General features: G+C 49.4%; 1 protein-coding gene across 2 annotated transcripts in view; it reads right to left on the bottom strand.

Moving 5' to 3' along the window:
- The window catches only part of LOC128945886 (vascular endothelial growth factor receptor kdr-like), a 125,895-nt gene that overhangs the window by 81,631 nt on the left and 22,205 nt on the right, over nt 1-22,059 (bottom strand). For both annotated transcript variants that reach the window (XM_054289789.1, XM_054289790.1), the window contains exons 2-3: nt 8,178-8,274; nt 4,175-4,377 (exon numbers count right to left, since the gene is read on the bottom strand). In XM_054289789.1, coding sequence (XP_054145764.1) covers nt 4,175-4,377; nt 8,178-8,274 — 300 coding nt within the window. The remainder of the gene's footprint in view (nt 1-4,174; nt 4,378-8,177; nt 8,275-22,059) is intronic.

The following is a 22,059-nucleotide window of genomic DNA, read 5'->3' as shown; positions in this document are numbered from 1 at the left end:
CCTGGAATGAGCAGGAATTGGGGAATCCGCCCTGTTCTGCTCAGCCCTTGGTGGCAGCCAGCACTGGGCTCACACACAGCACTTTGTGCCTGTTGCACTCAGAGGAGGTGGGACTGATGTTTCTGAAGCAGTTACTTGAGAAGCAGCTCTATCATGGCCATAATTATTTCAAGAAATAGAATAACAGCCCTGCTTTGCATAAAGGGTGAAGGATGTTGCTGGCCCCATGCACTGAGGAGGTGCCTCTCTCTCACAGCCCTGCAGCTGTGGCACAGCAAATGCCATTGGGGGTGGGCAGGAATCCCAGCCTGGAAACCTGGAGGAACTTTTCCAGACACTCTTTGGCAAGATGTGCCCAGCTCCAGTGACCTCAGCACTAAATTCACACAAGGTGGAGGCAGCAGGACTGGGTTCCTTGCTCTGATCACTGACTCAGGGGTACAAAATGTGCAGCAGATCCTTGACTGTGACCCAAGGGCTGCTGGGGGAACATGGAGCTGAGGCAGGATTTGAGCCAGGAGCTCTTCCAGCTGACCCCCCCAGGACTCTGACTTTGCTGACACTGACAGTATTTCAAATAGCTGAGAGCTGCAAGTCCTGACTCCTGTCTAGACTGGAGCCTGGGGTAGCCCTTTGGGAAGGTGGAATGAATTTTTGCTTGATTTGCCCTTTTCTTCCTCCTTCTCTAAGCCATGTTACATTTTCTATGTGCTGAGAATATCTGTGTGTATATGTGAGACAGGAAAGGCAATGGGATATTGAAAATGTGGAATGTGGGAAAGATATGGAATAAGGGGTGGATGCTGACCTGGTTTTGTCTGGAATAGTTTTTTTTCTAGCTGGAGCAGTGCTCTGTTTTTGATTCAATATAATAATAAAATGGATAACACACTGTCAAGAGGACTGTCTGTATTTTCACACACCTGCCCTGTCCCTTGGCACAGGGATCCCAAAGGCTGCAATAAATGGGGATATTCCTCCCAGGGAGGTGTCCCTGGTCAGGAGGGGTAACTGCAGAAGGCAGAGGGAAGCAGATGCTGTGTCTGGGTGGCTGTGGCAGCATTTCCCATGGAGCTGCCACTGCAGTGTGGGACCAGACCCTGCCTTTCCCTGCAGAGATTATCCCTCAGAGCTGAGGTGGAATTAACTCTGTTAAGAACTCCCAACTATTTCTGTTCCAGCCCTGGGCTACTCTGTATTTCCAACAGGGAGAAGGGGTTGTCTTCCTTTTAATGATGATCCTTGGGACTTGCAGCTGCAGCAGGAGGCAGAAAAGGCCTCAGGAACAATTAATTCAGGATGAACTCCTGAGCTGCGCCTCCCTCAGTGCCCAAGCACAGCTGAGGGGTGGCAGCCGCCCCTCCTGACCCCAGGGATGAGCAGGGTCACAGCTCCACCACCCCACAGGGATCTCTGTGAGTGCCAGGTCCTGCCAGATCTCCCAGAGTCCTCCAGGGAGGCTGGGAAAGCAGGAGCAGCACAGGAAATAATGGCCAATAACAGGGCTTCCGAACAATCATGTTCTCATCTCAGTGTCAAGCAGCCGGCCAGGAATGAAGGGAAAATACCATTCCCCTTCCTTTTTTGGCAATAATGGCTTGTAACCTCAGAGGAATCTCCAGCCTTCAGGGGCTGGCTCCACATTTTCTGCCTGCACCTGGCTCAGCCTCACAAACACCCCCCTGAGCACTTGCTCTCACCACAAAACATCCACAGAGATGAGCTTTGGGCCTCACTCCTGTCTGGCACTGCCAGGATCTGTGAGTTCCCTCACTTGGAGACAGCTGATGGGATTCTCAGTGCTGCCCAGACACTGCCACAGCAATTTCCTTCAAAAGGCATGTTTAGATATTGAAGAAAGCCATAGGTGTGCTCTGAACTCCTTGTTGAAGTCCAGAGCAGTTTCCTCATCCCCAGGACAGCCTGCTGGCTTCTAACAGATATCCACAGGAACTGAATGGCAGGAAGAGCATGCCCTGAGGACAGATCCATGCTGAGGTATAAATAGCTTCATTTCACAGGGCCAAGCAGCTTCCTCAGCCTGGCAGGGCAGATCCCAGCAGGAACCTGCAGCTCCTGGGGCAGAGCCCTGCTTTGGGGTGCACAGGACAAGCCAGAGGATTTTCCACCCACTTTTCCTTCCATGGCTTTTCAAGCACAGGAGTCTGAGTAAGAGCTTTTAGAGCAGGGAGGACGTGGGACACAATTAAAGTGCACCTGAGAGGGTGATTTTGTGCTGTTTGTCAGGAGAACCTTGGCAAGCAGGAGCACATCCTGCCTTTTTTTTTTTTAGATCAGCTCTGTTCCAAGAGCATCCCTGGCGAGGCATTTCATAACTTGGGATATTTTCTTCAGGAAAGTGCTCAGGCAGTCCCAAAAGGTCCAGAACGTTTCCTGCACGTGCTCCTGCCACAGAGTAATGAGGGGCTGGGTAGGCAGCCAGGGCACTGAATCTGGACAGAGAATGGAGTTTCCTGGAGTGTGGGACAGGCTGGGTTAACAATGTTGGACCTGGGGTATTTGAGCTGGGTGTAATGGGAAAAGGAAACAGCTCAGCACAAGAACCAGGGTGGATAAAGCAACCAGAGCACCAAGAAAAAAACAGAGAAAGGAAATAGAAAGGGAGAAAAAAAAAAAAGACTTCAGGAACTAAGAAGTAACGCCAAAAAACCACTTTCCAATTAGAGGAAAACTTGCTGGGAAAGCAGGATAAGGGTAAAATGGGGCTCTTTTCAACAGGCAGGAAAGTGTCACCCACATGAATGGAGCAGGTGTGTTCACCTGGAGGTGCAAAAGCTGAATTTAGCTGTGTGGGCATATCAGAGACCCATGGGAGATGGAAATCACTTCTTGTGTTGCTTCACCATCATTGGCAACACCCTGAGACCCTGAGTCAGAGCTGAGAGCAAAGATTTGTGTTTTCTGGAGGTGTAGGTTTGCAGCTCTCTTCAAATACCTTCAGACAAACTCACTGCCTCTGCAGCATTTGTGTAAGAGGATTCAAAGAACCACAAATTGGCTTTTACCAGGAAAATGAAATTGATTCACATGATTATTTGTGGGGAAGCGAAGGCTGAGCCCATCCAGCACCAGAGGAGTTCATGTCATCTCCTATTCAAGGCACTAAAAGTCATCTCCTTCATCTGAGGAGTCACAATCTCAGCTTGGAAGATCCAAGATGATTCAGTGTTTAGTAATGCATTTGTCAAGTAGATTTGAAAAAACCTCAGCATTTGGGGGGAATATTCTAACAAAAATTCCCATTATTGGAATGGTGGTTCAATAGGTTGCATTCACTTAATCACAGAGGACCATGCTCCTCTGAAGTTCCTGCTTCCATTAATTCCTAGGTCTGAACTCAATGATTCTGAAATGTGGGGGAGAGGCAGCTCAAAGGGAACAAAAATGAGCAATGGGACACTTTTTACAGTAAAATATATCCAATGCAGTCACCCAGCTCTGCTAGGAATGTCTCACAGATATAGGGACAAATGTGTAGGAGGGGAGGAATTACAAAGCATCCTGCTGGGAAGGTCCATGCCTGGGGAGGAAGGGAAAGAGAGAGGGCTTGAGCATTCAGGATGAATCTTTGGAAAAGCAATGTGACAGCAAAGTCCTTTAGGATTGAAGAATTTAGTCTTAAAAGGAAAGGAGGTTTAGGAAGTATCTGTTATTTGGGACACTAAACTGATGGGACAATCCAGCTTTCAAGTCCTGGGGACACAGTCTCAAGCTGCGCCAAGGGAGATGCAAGCTAGAATTAAGGAGGAAGTATTTTACAGAAAGAGTGGTCAAATACTGGAATCATCTACCCAGGGAGGTGGTGGAGTCATCATCCCTCGAAGAGTTTAAAAAAAGACTGGATGTGGCACTTGGTGCCATGATCTAGTTGAAGTGTTAGAACATGGGCTGGACTCGATGATCTTACAGGTCTCTTCCAGCCTAGAATTTCTGTGATTCTGTGATTCTGTGAACAGGATGGGTGATCTCTGGTTCTCACATCCATGTCCCTGAGAATTCAGCTGCCATGAACACCCAGATGCATTTGGTCTGTTCAGAGTGTCAGAGCTGCTGCTCCCTCCTGGGCCAGCAGAGAGGCGGAAGCCCCTGCCCTGCTGGTTCTGCCTCAGGCAGCTCCCAGAGCCCACCACCATTTAAAAAGCAGAATCCTTACCTTGGACAAAGACATAGATGCTGGCCACGAGCCCCTGGTGCTCGGGGGTGCTGCTGGGGGCACAGCTGAGGTAGCCGGTGTCGTTGGCCGTGGCTCTCCTGAGGACGAGCTGGCTGCAGCCCAGGCCGGGCGCGTCGCGGCAGCCGCTCACGTGCACCCGCGGGCTGTCCTCCCTCAGCTGCCAGCTCGCCGACGGGGCTCCCCTGCCAGCACAACACATCCAAATCACACTGCATTCAGGCAAAAATGGGCCTTCTTCCTGGCCACTCCTTCCCAGTGCTCCTACCCTGGTCACTCCCAAAAAAATTGTAAAGGTCACCAAGACTGCGACAAAATCCCCTTACACCCATGCTACACTGTTAAAGACGTTCTAGGATTTGGACTAATACTTTCCCTACTCATCTCCCTGCCCCTATTCTCCCCCAGCCTCCCAGGAGACCCAGAAAACTTTACACCAGCTAACCCACTAGTTACCCCTCCACACACCAAACCTGAATGATACGTCCTGCTTGCACTTCCACCCATCAGAAATTGAGCTGGATCACCCCACACTGTTCCCCAGACATTCCTGAAATGCTCCCTGGGAACTGCAGCAAGCTCCTGGAGAAAAGTTTAATTTCTCTTCTAACACACTGCCTGAACACAAGTTTGTTTCTATATCACTGTATTTTAGCCACTTCAAACATTACAAAGCATCAGATAAAATTATATGTTTGTTCAAGAAGGAGGATTTTGCATATTTTAACAGCTAAATTAATGTATATTTTCTTGCACTGAGGCTGCATGGAGAGATGAGGATATTTATGTAATTTTTCATCACCTTTCTTGCTTAATCAGCAGTGACTCAGTCTTGATTTTTGTGAAGGGCCTGAAACTAATCAAGGTTTACAAATCTGGGAATATCTGCTCAGGACACTTTTTTTCCAATTCCCCTTGTGGCAGCAGCCAGACCATCAAGCCAGGAGGGCAGAGGATGAGACATTCGCCCCAGCTGAACCCTTCTGTTGCTGGATCTCTGAGCACATCTCATGAAAAATGCAATTCCATGGAGTTCAGGACAAAAAGCAGGGCCTGGGTGTCACCTGCTGTGAGACCCAGAGCTCCCAGGTGATCTAAGTCACAGCTGGATGTGCTGGAAGCATCAGGCCATGGCAGCAGGAGCTCCTGGAGCTCCCTCTGAGGGCTCTGGGGCTGAACCAGAGCTACCACACAGGCCTAGGAGATGAAGATGATGGTGGTTTTTGTAACAAACTGGTTTTTAGTGTGGAAACTGGCGGGTTGGGGGTTATCTCCTGTGGATTTTCCTGGGGAAGAAGTTGGTGATGGAGAGGGGGAGTTGTGTGTGTTGTGCTGGAGAGAGGGAGATGGGAGTTGTGTGTGTGTTTGCACTCTTCCCGAGAACAGGGGGGTTGGCTCTCCCTTCTCACTCAGAATTCCCACTGGCATTTGCTGGGCTAAGGAAGGAGTGAGAACCCCTGGACTCCCCCAGCTCTGTGCTGCCAGGGAGAAATCCAGCCCAGCCACGCTGACCCAGGGCTGAGATGGCAATGCCCAAAGTGTGAAATTCCCAGTTAGCCAAGGACTCAGAGTTCCAGTGGCCTGCAGGGGTGCAATAGGTGCAGTCAGAGCACGTTTGCCAGGACATCCAGTGACATTTCCACAAACATCCTCTTGGCCCTCGTTCCTGCCCGTCCCCCTGTCGCCTTCCTGGAGAGGAGGCGGATGTGGAGCCCTTGAGGTTATTCCCAGCACCAGGCTGACGGGAGCACTGGCAAAGGGGGAATATCCTCTCTGCTGAGCAGCCTCACCCTTGTTCTTGGATGTTCTGATGGTTGGACAGCCTCACCCCACGTCAGAGCAGCTTCCCATTGTCCTTCCGAGCACCCAGAGCTCGGGCCCACCCTACCAACGTCACTGGTGACTCCAGGACTGGGATTGCTGGTCTGGAGTAGGGAACAGAGCCAGTTCACACGGACACAGCTCCCAGCATGTCACCGTGTCCCTGCCCCTCGTCACCCACACCCCTCTGGTGTCCATCCAAGCTCTGGTGGCTCTGCAGGGCAGCACTGGGAATTCACACCTGTGCTTCCTTAAGTCTTTCTCCCCCAAAATCCATTATCCTGGTGGAAGGTGAAGCCTTTGGCTGTTGCTTTGGGATTTTCACACATCTGCCAGAAGGGAGTGGCAGCAGCAGCTTTGGCTCCACTACCACAAACCAGGAAATCTTGGCCAAGAACCCCAAAAGCCCAGAGTTGAAGGGAGGATGGACATTCCCACAGACCTGCTGGGGCTGTGCCCCATGCTATGCCCCACACAGCCCTAATGCCCCTGGCAGCACAAAGAATTCCAGAGTTCCCCTGGGCCAGGAGCTAACCTGTGAGTGTGGCAGAGGAGGCAGGAGGCCAGACATCCCCAGAGGGGCTGATCCAGGGACTCTTGCATGGAGAAACCACACTTTCCTTCTCTTCCCAGGTTTTGAATCATGTGAGCCAAAGAGCTGAAGTGCTCCGGGCCCTGGTCCCATGTTACACCCCATGCTCACATCTTTTTGTGTGTCTCAGACCTGCCATGGGGATTTCTTGCTTTGCATCCATAAAGCAACATGGGACTAAAGTGCTCATAACTCTTTCAATTATTTGTTGATTTGGTGATATGAGAAAAGTAGGGTGGTCCTCCAGATTAAAAAGGTGGGGGATGGAGAACTGCTGGGAAATGTTGATTTAATTGGCCTGGGGCACCCCAGGGACTTTGAGTCCACACAGGTTTTATGGAGAGCACCATTGAGATGTTAAAGGACTGCTCAGACTTTATTGCCATCATGTTTGCTGTTTGCCAAGCTAAAAATACCACTGGAAGGTTATTGTGACCTCGTAAGCCACATGGCAAGCTGGAGGCATTTGGAAAAAAGCTGCCTCACACTCCAGAAGACATCCCAAATTTACACAGTCTGAGCCCATTCACCTTTCACTATAACAAAGAATTAAATAGTCTGGGACAAAAATCAGAAGGGATGTGTCAGCGAAACCTAAAGCTTAGATTCATCTTCTCACTGCTTTTTTTTCCTGTTTTTAGTAACTTCTGTTGCAGGAAACCATCCAGGTAGTGGCGCCAGCCAAGGGAACCTTGCAAGAAGGTGTAAAATCCATTTGTGTGTGTGAGAGAGAATGAAATTGTGAGAGTTTGTGTTACCTTGGGCTTTTTTCCTACAACACTCTCAGAGAAAAACCTGAGAAATGTCCTCTGGCAGCAGTGAAGTGTAAAAATCCCACTCAGAACAAGTAACACCTCCATCCATCTCAGTCTGGGGCCTTTTGTGGGACCCAGCAGCTGCTGCGTGTTCTGGCACAGCAGAGTGCTCTGGGTTTGCTCCTTCCTCATGTGTCAGCTGTGTCCCTGTTCCCAGAGCATCCTCTCCCTGTCAGCACCAAAATCCTGCTGGTCCTTGCATGGCTGGTGGCACACATTGTGCCAGGACTGAGGCACTGCTGTGATTTACAGCAGCAGCACTTTGGTTTTTCACAAGTCCTGGTTAAATTTGATTTAAAGAACATGTTATGTTTAAACTGGCTGGGGCTTTGAATGTACACACGGTGACTGCTGCTTATTTAAGTGTCTGTGATGGGCTAGGTGGCAGTTCCTGGTGATCTTTGTTGTTTCCTGATGGACAGGGAGCAAAGGAGTGATTTTAGGAGGAGATGAATCTGCCCCTATTTCAGAGAGAATTTCCAGCCATGTTCTCAAGCACAGCATGTCCCACTCCCACGAGCTCTCCCCTGTGCTGACTCAGGGCTTTGCTTGGGCCCCTGAACAACACAACACAAAGAACTTGGCCAAGCTGACCCCAGACTCTGCTCCCTGCTCTGTCACAGCCCATCCAGCTCCCTCCACACAGCCCCAGCTCCCAGCTGGCCCAGCATCAGGCTCTGCTCTGTCCTGGAGCTCTGCTGGGCCAAACCAATCAACACAAGGACAAAAATCCAGCGTTTTTTGGAGCAATCCTTACCAGCATTTTATTTTTAGGGTGTCTCCTGGTGAGATGACAATTTGGTCCTTGGAAATGCTCAGCTTTGGTTTTTGAAGAAGCTCTTCCTCAGCGAGACCTGACCCAAAAAAAGGAAGAAACCATCACTAGTTTAGACGGCTATTCAGTGGTGTCAAAGCAGCACAATGCGCTCGAGACAAACTCTTTGTTTTGTAAATAGTTCCTAATTTGGGGGCCCACACAGTGCTGCATTTATCCTTGGCCAGGAGATGCCCTCAGTTTGTTTTTGTTTCCTTTATTCCTCTCTTTCTTTTCTGACACCAAGCACCTGCATTTGTGCCAGTAGTGTTTTGAGCCAGCTTTATTACCGAATTATTGCAGATTTAGGAGAACAGATCTGTGTCAAAAGGATTTTGCACACATATAAAAATGGAAGGAGTCAGGTCCTTGGGAAGTAATTTGATGGGTGAGCTCATACATTACATTTTAATTGATGGGAGAAGAGAAAACAATAATTCTGGGGAGCAGCTCTGTGAAGTAGCTGTGATATTAAAGGCAAAGTGGAAGACCTGATGTTTCCCAAATGACCATTCCCAAATGACCATTCCCAAATGACCATTCCCAAATCCTGCATCTGAGCTGAACCCCAGGCTCTGTGGGCACTGTGGTTGGGGTAATGCTCCCTGGGCAATCTGTGATTTTGTCAGGGCTCTGATGACCAGGGGCATTAATGACAGCAGTGACAAAGGTCTCTCTCATCATCTCCTGGCCCAGGAAATGTCTCCTGCCTGTGGAACTGTCCCCAGGGACAATCTGAGCGTTCATCTACAATGAGACAATGTTCAGAAAGTGAAACTGAGAAGAACCAGAAGTGGAGGTTGGTCAGGCCGGTTGCTTTGTCCAAATTCAAAGTAACACAATCAAGGAGAGGAGAAACCAGGCTCTGATAAGGATCTCCACTTCCAAAGCTCTGACATTAAAGCCGTGTTTTCTTTCCCCTCCTGCTCTTCAGATTTCTCTCTTCTCCTGTGCCTCAAACTTGATAAGGTAAGTTTGAAATCCTGAAATCCTCCCTGGGCTCCCAGCACGGGCATTATTTGCAGCAGACAGGGAGATAACATATCTGGCAGAGAGAGAAACACTAGGCTTTAACTTTTCAACTGCACGAAGCAGTGATTTTCCTGCCCCCACCTCTCTGCTCTCATCTCTGAGCTGCTTGATTTCAGTAAATTGCTCTCTGCCTGGCATCAGCGTGGGCACTGACTCACTCCCACTTTGGAGTCTCTGGCTTCTTCCAGGAGCTCCTGTCAGGAACTCAGCAGGTGCCAAATCACCTCATGGCACCACAGAGTCCTCCAGAGGGGATCCTGCCCAGGCACCACGGTGCTGGATTGCCCTTGGAGCCCCTGACCCTCCCTACAGACCCTGGCTGAGACTTGGAACCAGTGCTGGCCACCGGAGACAGATCCAGCCCACTTTCCCTGCTCCATCTCCAAGGTCCTTTGCAGAATAAGAAGTTGGTGTCTGGCCAACCCCACCTCCCTCCAGTGGCTCTGTGTGACATTATTTAGCACCCCCAAGCTGCCATTCCATGGCATGCTGGGCAAACAGAGCAGCTGCGGGCTCCAGCCCTGCAGTTCCCATTTATTTGGGAAGCACTGCCATTCCTCAACACCCTCAGGATGGCACACACAGGGAGCAGCATCACACTGAGCTGAGAACCAACAGAAAAAGCCCCAAACTCTGCAGGAGGAGCCACTGCCAGGCAAGCCCATCCTTGCTCTTGGCTCCAAGGCCCCTCTGGTTTCCAGGCAGAGCCAATTCCCACTGGGAATGGGCTGAGCTTGGCACAGGTTCTCTCATGGTGCTGAGGCATTTCACAGCTCCCTCAGACTGACTGTGCTGAGCTTTGCAAAAATGCTCCAGGATATGGCCAACAGCCTCCAATTTGTCTGTCAAATGCCATGAATTTGCCAGCTGAGGGGGGTTGGGGTCCCTGTAGCTCTCCCAGGATCTGCTCTGGGCTGTTGATGCTGTGACTTCAGCCAGGACTTAGAAAATCCTGGGGTTTGAAACAAAATTATTTCTCTCCTCTTGTGCCTTCAGTTGTTCTTAGGGCTTAGGGGGGGCTCAGCTGGTGCCTCTGGAGCTCTCATGAGCAAGTGTGGCACTGTCAGGGGGTCTGGGGTCAGAGCCTGAGCTCTGCTCTGACTGCAGAATCTTCAGGCTTTTACAACATTTGACACCATTCTTGCTAAAAGAAAGAAAAGTATTTTTCAATTATTCTGGTTTTGCTTCTGAGTTACTTCTTGCCCAAAGTTTATTTTGGCTTCAGGAGCTGAAGAACAGAATAAGCAAAGTGGAATTTCAGTGCTTTTCTACTCCACAGAGGACAGGAGGAGAATTCCTGTGCCACACACATCTGGTCTCTGCTGGCAGGTGACAGAGGGTTTATATAAACACAGCCTGTGCCCCTTCTGCCACACCACTGCTGAGTGGGCTGGGAAAAGAACATTTTGAGGGCAAAACAGAGAGAGTTGTAAGGGCAAGGTCAGGCTGTGCTAGGGCAGAACACCTAATGCCAAACAGGCAGAGTGAGACCTCACAATATCCCTAACATGCCCTGGCCCCTTTAGAGCTAGACTTGACTTTTAGGAGGCAAAGCTGGGGACAGCCCCAGGGTGTGTTGGATGAGGAGGATGGATCTGCTCCACTTGCATATTTGCTATGTGTGTTTGAGGAGATTCACACCTTTATGAAGGTGTTAGGATGCTGCAAGGGAGAATCAAGCACATTCCTGGCAGTGCACCCCCTCTTTTCCACAGCCCTGCTCCCCAGCCTTTGTCCCTAAAGCCAGGACCCACAGCCTGCCCAGGGTGGGGTGGCAGACCTGCTGGGCTGGGTCCTGCTGCAGCTGAAGTGCTCTGATTGCACTGCTCAGATTCCAATGCCCAGGCTAAGAGAACATTGTCCTCTCCTCCCTGATAAATAATTTTGGTCCTGCTCTAGGGCTACAAGGGACATAAAGTTAAAAGTGAGCTGTCATTACTGTGTCATGACCACAACAAAACTCCTTGTGAGAGCCACAAGAAGAGTCCTGGGTGCCACAGCTGTGGCACCCTGCCATCCCCTGTGGAGCTGACCCTGCTCTGGGTGTGCTCCTGGTGCAGCATCCATGCCCTGGCGTGGTTTGGGATGAGGTGCTGGAGTGACAATCCTGCAGGTCTGGCAGAGGCTCTGTCTCCTTCAGAGCCACAAAGGGGTCTCAGCAGCACAAAGGGTTCTCAGCAGCACAAAGGGGTCTCAGCAGCACATCCCTTGTGTGAGCCATGGAGGAAGGACAGGCTGCTCAGGGGAGGGACACCTCTGCTCAGGCTCCTCACTCCCTGCCTGCCTTGGCTGCTGCCAGCACACATTGGCACCAGCAAGACAAGAGCAGCACCTCCAGCCTGGAGATGCCCCTGGAAAGAGCCCAGGTTTTCAGGACCCAGGACACCCCTCTGGCTGTCCTGAGCAGCCAAGACCTCTGCCAGGGGGCTCAGAGACCCTGGCACAGAGCCCAGAATGCCCCTGTGGTTTTGATTATGACCCATGGAGTAAATTACCAACCTTAGATGAAGATCAGCAAGCCACAACAGTTTAGGTAGAATAACAGCAAATTTATCACAAGGTGAAAAAGTAGATTTTGGGGTTCTTGGTATGGGGGTTTGGGAGGCAAGATGGAGGGATCTGTGTGTGTCCAGCCTTTCTCCTTCTTCTTCTTGGCCTCCATCTTCTGCTGTGATGGTGGCACTTTTGGATTGGTTTAGAGTAGAAGCTCACTGTCTAACATAGGTGATAGGTATTGGAAAGTAACTGTAAACATTGTACAGGTAGTTTTTAGTATAAAGACATAACACTGCCCTGGGGGCAGGCAGAGTGCCTGGAACTGTCCTGCTGGACGGACCTCGGCAGGACAGGAGAAAGAATTTTATAGTTAAGATACAATAAACAACCTTGAGAGCGAGAAATCAAGAGCCCTGACTCCCTCCTCAAGCACCAGGCTGGGAAAAGAGATTTTCTAACTCTTCTCAGGGTCACTGTGAGCAGCTAGAGACCCCAACACAAGTGAGGACAGAGCCTCTGCCCAGAGCCTCACTGCACCATTTCTGGTCTGGGAGTTCATTCCTACCTCCAGTTCAGGCTTTAACATTCTGCTCTCGGCGCTGAAAACCGCAAACACAGCACAACCACAAATCCTCGGGAGCCAAATGTGAAAGGTTGACTGATACATTATCCAGGGGAGAAAAATATATTGAAAACTGCTTTTCCTGGGATAATCTGATTTTGCAGCAGGGCCAACATTAAACACGGGAGGCTCCCCAGGCAGAGGGTAATGGGTGACCTCCCTCACCTCTCTGTCAGATGGTTTCCAACTCCATCTCACTTGGCACAGGGAGATCCCTCCCACGCACAGCCTGATGCTCCATACTGGGCCCAGCAGTGAGCATGGATAAAAAGTATTTTTAATCTCTGTTCTTAATTCTAACAGCCTTCCTCCAGGCATCCTCTGGGCACTGCAGCTCTGCCTGGCACAGCCCTCACAGATGGTTGTGAGCCTGGCTGTGGCTGGGTGGGGCTCAGTGACAGCTCAGTGTGGTCCCTGATTAAGGATCTGGGGATCCCCTCTGGCCACAGGGAGAGCAGAGCCCACACAGCCTCTGCTTCAGATGACAAGGAAATCACTGCAGGGCAGAGCAGAGAGGGCTGTGCTGGCAGCAAAATGAGGCAGGTTAGGGCAGGGATGGCATGAGGGCTTGGGGACACAAACAGCTTTGTGCACATGGGTGAGCTCCATGGACTCCTCACGTGTGTAAAGGCACTCCTGTGCAGAGAGCTGGGCCCAGGGCACCTCAGGGCCCCTTGGAAGTCAGAGTTTGGAGCTGATTTGAGTCAGGGAAGGAGGGTGACAGTACAGGAGAAGATGAAGGGTTTAAAACTTCACTGACAAATTATTATCCTCAAAAGACACATGGGGAATTGAGAGAGCAAATAACCTGACCCAAAGCAGCCCCCTGAGCACAGGAAATGGGAGAGAGGCACTCAAACCACAGCAGGTCTACAGGGGAAGCTTTCCCCAAGCACTTCTCACCCACAGCTGCATTCCCCATCATGGGGGCCTTTGCCCTCTGCATTGCCTCAGCGTTTAAAATCTGTTTTGCCATTGCTGAGGATGCTCCTGTGAGGCAAGCCCAAGTCCTGAGCCTGGACCAGAAGCTCCAGGAACCCTCAGGAACACTGGGGCTGTCCAGACACCAAACCCTGCCCTGTGACCAGTGGGAGGTGACCACCAGTGACAGGGGGGTGCAGAGGCAGAGCTGTCCTCTCCTCCCAGGAAAACCTGGGCAAGGCACACCCTCCAAACCGTGCTGCAGGAATGACTCCCAGAAAGGGACAATGCTCTCCCCTCACAGCTGCCAGGGCACCTCATCACCAGTACAGCGTGAGCACACCTGGAAATGAGCAGGTGTCCCTTTCAAAGGGCATTTTCATGCTTCTATCCCCAAGGAAATCTATTTTTGCTGGAATTGGAGAGCTCAGGGATTCACTGAAAAGCCATGTGTGTTTAAACCAATGGCCTGTAATCATCTTAGGATTTATTTCAAGGTTACCCCCATGAAAAGAGAAGGCACCACAGCACTGCCAGCATTATTGGATCACAAGCCTTGCAATATTTGGTGTTTTTATTAAGTCTTCAGCTCCTGGAATCAGCTTTCATTTGTTACACTCAAGTGGTTTTCTATTATTTTTAAAGGTTTAAAAAGACAGTAGCAAATAACTAAAGAGACTCATCTCCACCCCTCTTTTTGTTGTGAATTTGAACATAGGATTTTTGATTCTCTTCGACTTTAATGAAATGTTTTGTGCTCTCTATGCACAATGCAAGATCTTCTAAATGAAATGTTATTGCTGCCATTGACTTTCCCAGCAGAGGGGAAGGGAGGCTCTTGTGGGGAAGGTCTTGGCTGTAAGTCAGAGAAAAAAAATCCCAATTTTTGTCTTTTCTGCTGGCTGCTGAGTTCTGTACTGAGGCACTGATGGGAACTGAGTCAATGCAGAGGGCAAAGGCCCCCATGATGGGCTGCAGGTGGGGAATGTGTGGGTCAGAAGTGCTTGGGGAAAGCTTCCCCTGTAGACCTGCTGTGAGTGCCTCTCTCCCATTTCCTGTGCTCAGGGGGCTGCTTTGGGTCAGGTTATTTGCTCTCTCAGTTCTCCATGTGTCTTTTGAGGATAATAATTTGTCAGTGAAGTTTTAAACCCTTAATCTTTTCCTGTGCATCTCCTCTGTGCTAAACCACCTTTCCTAGAGGAGGAGGAGGTGAGAAGGGGTTCAGCCTCTCACCACCTCTGGCCAGGACTCTCTCCCTTGCCTGCTATTCCAGCTGAACTATTTATAAGGAAAACGGTTCATCAGCTTTTAAAGATTTTCTATTTCCTTTGTTTGTTTGAGGGGAATGGTTACTAGAAGCCTCTCTTCCTGTGGTTTTCCATGTCCAAATAACCAGGAGTCCCCCAGGGTGGCTCTGCTGTGGGTGGGCACAGAGCTGAGGAGCTCCAGGCCAGAGCCAGAGCTTCCCTTCCTACAGAAGCTGAAGAAGTTCATCCAAAATTAAATTAGCAATCACAAACTCATCAGGAGACATGGCAAAGGTTCCTTCAGGATATTCAAATGCAAGTGTTAACCCAAGAGTACCTCTGGCAAAGCAACAGGATTCCTGTTCCCATTGATTTTCCCAGCCAGGGAAGGCAGGATTTGCTCAGCTGAGTCACAAGAGAGAGAGGAGCAGTTCCCAGCCATTCCTCTGTGCCTGCTGCAAATGGAAGTCGTGTGTGGCTCAGCCAGAGGCAGCAGTTGGGGTGTAAATGATCCAAAGTGACAACAACGAAAAATTAAATCATTACTCTGGAGCGGGGAGACGTCAACAACAACGCAGTAAAAACAACTGCTAAGTGGAGAAAGTGTTTGCAGATAAGATAAGGCTTTGGCCCAGCTTTTGGGATTTGTTCCTACAAGGCTTTTCCTCAGCCACAGATGCATCAGCATTTCCTGCTGAGGTGGCACAGGGTCGCCCTGGTTTCCTCCAGCAATCAGCAAGGCCACCTGATTGCTCTGGGTGCTGACACACAAACCCTGTGACCTCTCCTTGGCTTTTCTGCAACCCAAACATCACCTTTGGGGCTCACCTGCACCTCCTGCAAGGCAGCCCCTGGAGTTGCAATGCCATGGCCTTTCCTGGCTGGCTGTGACCTGGATCGCTGGATCAGCTGCAGATTTATGGGAAGGGGTCACAGAAAGCAGCTCCAGGTCAAAATTGTTTGGTCTTGGGCAGTGGCAGCTCATTAATCAGGGCCATTGTTTCCCTCTGTGCCAGGGATGTCACCAGCCCGTGCTGCTGCTGAGCTGGGGACTGAGGGGACATGTCCTCACTTTGGGACTGGCTGATAAGCCAGGAACTCAGATCTACATGGAAAATAAACATGAAATCTGGGAAAGGAGGTGGCAACATCTGCAATCATCTGCCAGGCACTCAAGCACAATTTGAAGTATTTAGGAAATGTGGTAATCTCATGTTGATGGAAAAAAGGCTGGGAATGTTGTTATTTCTTGATCCAAATTATGGCAATTCCTCTGGGAAAGAGAGGACCTGGCACATCTCCATGATTAGGAAATATGCAGACCCAGTGGGAACAAGATGCACAAAAAAGGAGCCCTAAAGACTCTAGGGGGAAACAAAAAAAAATCCAAAAATGTGAGGTATGAAGCTGTCTTTGCCTCTCCCCCCCAGCATGGTCTCCTGAGAAAAGCTGCAGGGCTGCAGATCAGTGTTTCCAATGATTCCCAGACAGGATTACTTCATCAGCGCTCCAGACATAGCTTTCCTTCCTCCTCTGGCCATCTCCAGGACAGGGCACATTCCTCACGCCAAGCTGGGGGTCAGAGGAGTGAGGGCACCCAGGGGCTGTGGGATGAGCCCTCAGGAAAGGGGAGCAGCCCTGGCCAGAGCTGGACAAAGCTTTGGGGTCACCCCGTGCTCCCCCTGCCCACCCCAGCCCTTCCCCTCCTCCCAGGGGGCTCAGGGAGCACTTCCTGCACTCCAGAGCTATTCCAGCATTTCTCTGGAAGTGAACACAGCCAGGATTTCTTCCCTGTCTCCAGAGCACTGGGTAGGAAAACAGGAAGGTGGAAGGCTTGCTCAGAAGGGGGAGTGGAAGGACAGCACCAACTTCTGCTCCCTGGGACAGGGACAGAACCCAGGAATGGCTGGAGCTGGGCTAGGGGAGGTTTAGATTGGAGATAAGGAAGGTTCTTCCCCCAGAGAGTGCTGGCCCAGGGAATGGGCACAGCCCCGAGGCTGCCAGAGCTCCAGGAGAGTTTGGTCAATCAGGGTGGGATTGTTGGGGGTCTGTGGCTGGGACTGGATGATCCTTGTCGGTCCCTTCCATCTCAGGATATTCTGTGATCTATCCCTGCCTCCTCTGGGCTCTTTCCAGGCTTCCCTGTGTCCCTGTGCCATCTCAGATTTGTCCCCCCAGGTGAGCTCCTGGTGGTTTGTGTGAGTATGGATGGAAAGAGCTGGAGGTTTCTATGGCTTGTCAGCCCAACTGTTCCTCACAGCTACAGACACCAGACCTGGGCCAAGCTGTGGTTCCAGCTTGTCCAAACTCTGCACTGAGCTGCCTTTAATCTAATCAGAACCCCTCTCAGCAGGCAATTTGTATGTGGTGAGTAGTTACTGTGGATGCTAAGGAAGGAACACTTTAAAACGCTTCTAGTTTAATTACTTTGTTATTTTGAGGAGTATCATCAGATCTGCTCATTTAGCAAAGGTGACAGGTGAAGCTGAGGAGTCATCAGCTGTAATTCATGGGCTTCATGTGTGCAGCACTAAACACTGCTCACTCACATCAATGGGATTGGACTTGGCACCTCTCGAAATTTCTCTCCAACTTATTTGTTTTGTACAGCTGCAAATAATGAAAGCAATTGTTGGGCTGACTCAGTTCCAAGAACTATTCCCCAACCTACTCATGTACACAGAGAGGATCAGTCACTCTTGAAATCCATCCTGAGATGAGCCAGCTCCTCCCATGCAAAAACAAGCAGTAAATCTCTATGGATTCACCAGTGATTTCCCTCCTGGTGCTATCCAGCTTCACTCTTTACACTGGACTTTTTAGCCTGGAATAAAGGGCTTGCCTACACTTTGGTAAGATGCCTACACTCCAGGGTGGATGTTTTGTTGAGGAAAGTAGACTTCTTAAAAGTTAGAGCTGTAGTAGAGAAGTTTTCAACAGGTTTTCTATAAACTTTTAGACCTTCTTCATCATTTCTTTTTGAAGTGACAAGAAATCAGATTCAGAAAACCACCAACTCTTTCCTTTTCTGTGTGGCTGTGATAAGTTAATATTAATTTTTTCCTTACTAATCAGTTATTGGCAGACTGGAAATCTCTGTGGTGGTTCCTTTACTGTGGTGGCACTTCCCAAACAAGGGACAAGGTGCACCAGGAGTGATGAACTGCAGGTGGGACACAGAGAGATCTGAGGCAGGTTTTATCTCTCTGAGGATAAGAAACTGCCTTATTTCAGTGTTCAGGGGCAATGCAATAACCCAGGCAGGCATCAGCTCCTAACTGAGCCCAGCTGCCAGCAGAGGTCAGGATTGAAACTGGCACCAGAAAATGTTAAGGAGGGATTTCCCTGAGGTTTCCATGCAAGCTGCTGTCAGTGGGAAACTGAAATTTTTGCCAGAGTTCAATGCAACAGTTGGTTTCCCACGTGTGGAAAATCTGCCCTGGTTGTGGAGAGCTGACCCAGTCCCTGACATTTTCAATCAGGACACAACTTCCAAGAGTAATTTAGGGCATTCAGACTCGGTTTAGAACCACAGCTTTGGGGCTTGAAAAGTAACACTCCTATAAATTCACAGCAAATAGATGCAAATGAACTTTTCTCAGGTTAAAGAGGTTGGTGAATGAAGTTTCACTGGGCCACAGCACACAAATTAAAGCACTGCCCAGCATGAACTCCACATGAAGTCCCACTTGAGAGGTGCTAACGTTGAACTTCACCTGGCCTGGGTATTTCAGTTCTTAGGACATTCATTTCCAGAGCAATTTTCCATGTAACATGAGGCAATAGCAGCAAGTGAAACAGTATTTCCAAATACCCAGTTAACTAAATCATTGTCCTGTGCGTCAGCTTCTCCTTTGATAATAAAATATGATGGTAATTCATCCTAAGACCAAGGCTTTGGATAACTGTAACATGGATCCCCTGGAGAGACATTAAAATGGCCAGAGAAGAAGAGAGAGAAGTTACAAAATCCCTGACACCGTGGTTTAGCAAAAAGTGTGTGTTTCTTTGAAAGCATTTTTTGGTCTTTTTTGCCAGCACTCAGCCTCTGCCTGGATGTATCAGATCAGAAGGATGCTCACTCACGTCCCTCCTCCACTGTCTGCAGACTAAATCTGTGATTCCCAAATTTTCTCCTTGTTCCATCATGAGAGTGTTGGAAATCCCGTACCTTATCCTCAAACCCTGGACAGAATGAGCTTTATAAGATCTGGAAAAATAAAATTTAAGCCCAACAGATGGGAATCATCAGGAGTGGCTCATAAGTGGGCCTTTAGGTGCTACAATAATAAAACTGTTGGAAATGGGAGTGGTTGTCAGGAGAGGCTGGAATCATGGCATGTCTGATACCAAAGGCAATCATTTATCTGCTCCTTCTGTTGGCAAGAGTCTGGGGAGCGGAAAGGAAACCTTCCCAAGGCTGTTCCATCAGCCTGTGTAACTCACCTCCCAAAGGAAGCAGAAGTGCCAGCCCTATCTTTAGGAAAATTTCGAATTAGAGGAGATAAAGTGCTGGAAGATGTCCCATTTGCTGGTGCTCCCCAAACAATCTCTGAGAGCCCCAGCTGCCACATTTGGGGATCCTCTGCTGTCCTGCTGAGTGGCCAAGCAGGGCCTGCCTCGGGGTACAGGACCCTTCCCTTTCCAAACTTCTTTGGTGCTCCCTCAAAGGCAGAGTGGGTATCTCAGCTCTGGACTCTGAAGTGTCCCCAGAGCAGACCTCAGAGAGGACTGGGGATGTTTTCCAAGAAATGCAAGCACTGACAGAGGAATTTGGGTGAAGTTTTGCTGGATGACGAGAGGGTAAATTGCAAAGCAACCTCTGACTGTGCTCCAGGGCTAAATCCAACTTGCCTTCAAGGAACATGACTGCCCAGGGAACACCAAATAATTATGGGAAAGCTGCTCAGAGAGACCCCAGCTTTCCTCAGGCCACATTCCCCGAGGTTTCCTGCTTGGAGCCTTGCTGGTGTGAGTCCAGCAGTGATCTCTGCTCCCTGGAGACGCTGCTGTGTTCCATGGGCAGCACCACACTAACCCTGGTGGAACCTGGGCAATCCCCATTCTCAGGCCTTTTTTCCTGCTCTCCATCTCTTTCCTCATCCCCAGCCCTCTTTTCTAAGAAAAAAAATGAGCCTGCATGGAAAGGCTTCTTTGTAAAGAACATCTGTGTCCTCCTGTGTGATGAATCACTGACCTGCAGAAGGAGCTGGCCAGGGGAAGGCCACGAGAGGGATGGAGCTGAAATCAGAGCAGGGACGGTGGATGGCCAGGGTGAAGCAGAACAAAAGCCCACCCCTGTTAGCATTGTTGGACCATTTCTCCTTGAGCTATAAATCCAGAAGCAAATGAGGCAGAGCCTCCTGAGGTCAAGTCAATTGATGTGCCACACTAAACAGAAATGGATTTGAGCAAATACAGGGGCTGGACGTGTCAGGAACATGTGAATGCTCAGTGTCAGTAAAAGCTGCTCGGTGGGTAATTACTTTGTTTTCTTAGTTTCTGAGCTCTACCCATTAAGAAGCAATGGGCTGAAGCTGACTTTGGACTTGATGCAGAATCTGTTTTCGATCAGCTCCGTGTTCCACTTCTGTCGGCTTTGTGTGCCTGTCTCAGGAGGTTTTCCCTTTTTTTCTGGTTTGTTTTGAAGGATAGCAGGTTGCTATTTTGGGAGACAAGATAAAAGCTGTTTGCTGAGATGGGGAGAGGGAACCTAACCATCTCCTTAAAACCAAGCCCAGTTTCAGTTACATTTCCACAGCCCCGGGCAAGGTTTGTTGCCTTGCAGCCTCCCCGACCAGCTGGGCCTAACTAGGTCTGGTTTTCTCACTGGTTTGCATTAAGCTGGAAAGTACCAATTGGGCCCAGGGAACTGGCTGCAAATCATTTGGTGAAATCCTTCTTAATGACAAACTCCATCAGGCCGTGGAGCAGGGCTTCAGTCGCTTCCTCAGCCTCTGCCGCACTCCTACCCTGACGTGACCCCAACTTCTCCCCTGTTTGTGAGGCTTCTCCACAGCTGTGACATAATGTTTTTGATGGCAGCCTTTGGAGGAATTCTGCTCGTGGCAAAGGAGGAATCTGCTTCGAATTAGCACTGCACATATTTATCAAGTCTGCATAGCATGGCTGCCTGTTGACAAAAATCCCTTCTCCTGTCCCCCGCAGGTTCCCACATGAGCTCACTTGACTCACAAAGGTTTGGTGCTAAAGCATTTTTGGTGTCTGGGAGCAGCCCAGAGAAGGGGCAGCAGGTGGGTGACAGTCCAGGTGTGATGCCCAGAGCCAGGCTGTGTTTTTAGTGCCAGATCCTGCCTTTTGGGTGGATTTGGGGGTGCTCAGACACTGCCAGGACTCTTCTGCCGTGCCTGGAGCCATTCCCTCTCTAACAGGTTGGTTGAGCCGCAGCACATCAGTTCCTCATCTGGAAAAACTGTGGCTCAGGGAGGGGGGTTGCACAGTGACCTGGAAACAGCAGATTTGCTTTGTGGGATCCTGATTTTAAAGGTGCTTTAGAGCAGCTGCTTCCAAGAAAAGCAAACATTGCCAGGTACTGGGAGCAGCCCCAGGTCACATTAAAGCCACCTACGCCATTCGGCCAGAGCTGGGCAGGAAATTCTTCTCTCTTCATGTCTAAATATTTAAGGCCTATTTATTTATTTTAATTCCTCTTGTGCATAGGGATAAAAACACAAATCCTTCAAAGGTTTTTCTTATTATGGAAAGCAGCAACAGAAAAAGACTCATCTAAAAATAGCCGGGTATTTAGGGCAGCCCCCGGTAGTGGGAGACAGATCCAGATCCCAGATTCCACCAAGGAACGTGGTGTCCCCTGCATCCCACACTTCCATCCCAACAACAAGGTCATGGCATCGCTGGGATGGGACCAGAAACACCATCCTGGCTGGAGAAGCTTTCCTGGAAAACTGCTTCTAATCCAGCCACTTTCCATGCAGGATTTTGCCACAGCGTAATTTCCTAATTAAAAGCTTTTTTTTTTCTTTTTTTCTTATGAAACCCCAAACTGGTTCTGTTTTTAATATTGATTTCAAAGCAGAAACAACCACGCCACTGTTTGCTTTTCCTAAAAATCTCACCTCTTCATCCCAAAAGTTTCTTGCAGTTCCCATAGACAGACAAAATTCACAGTTGCCCTTTGAACAGTAAAATTCATTTGGATGCTGGGTAGTTAACAAAATCAACAAACATGACTCTAAAAGTAATTAAATGAGGAGGGTTTGGAGCTCTGTCCTGCCTGTCTCTTGCAGAGGATCCAAAGCCCTGGTAAGGAATACTGAACTATATGGAAATGACTAAGAAAAAAGGGAATGATGAAAGTTCAGTGAGCACTGAATGAAAGCAAAATGAAAACTGGATGTCACCAAGAAAGAAAAATGTCACCATTTGAATTCAGGAGGAGAAAAGCACCAAGGTGAGAGATGAAAGAATAATGCAAATCCATGCAGGCAATTAAATTAAAAAGGTTCCTTCCATCCTGATTCCACAC

This window comes from Melozone crissalis, unplaced genomic scaffold, assembly GCF_028551555.1.
Source record: "Melozone crissalis strain CALT ecotype California unplaced genomic scaffold, PUWL_Pcris_2 ptg000068l_1, whole genome shotgun sequence".
Taxonomy (NCBI): Eukaryota; Metazoa; Chordata; class Aves; order Passeriformes; family Passerellidae; genus Melozone; species Melozone crissalis.
Note: the sequence above shows the minus strand (reverse complement) of the source record. Positions and strands in the feature narration are given on the sequence as shown.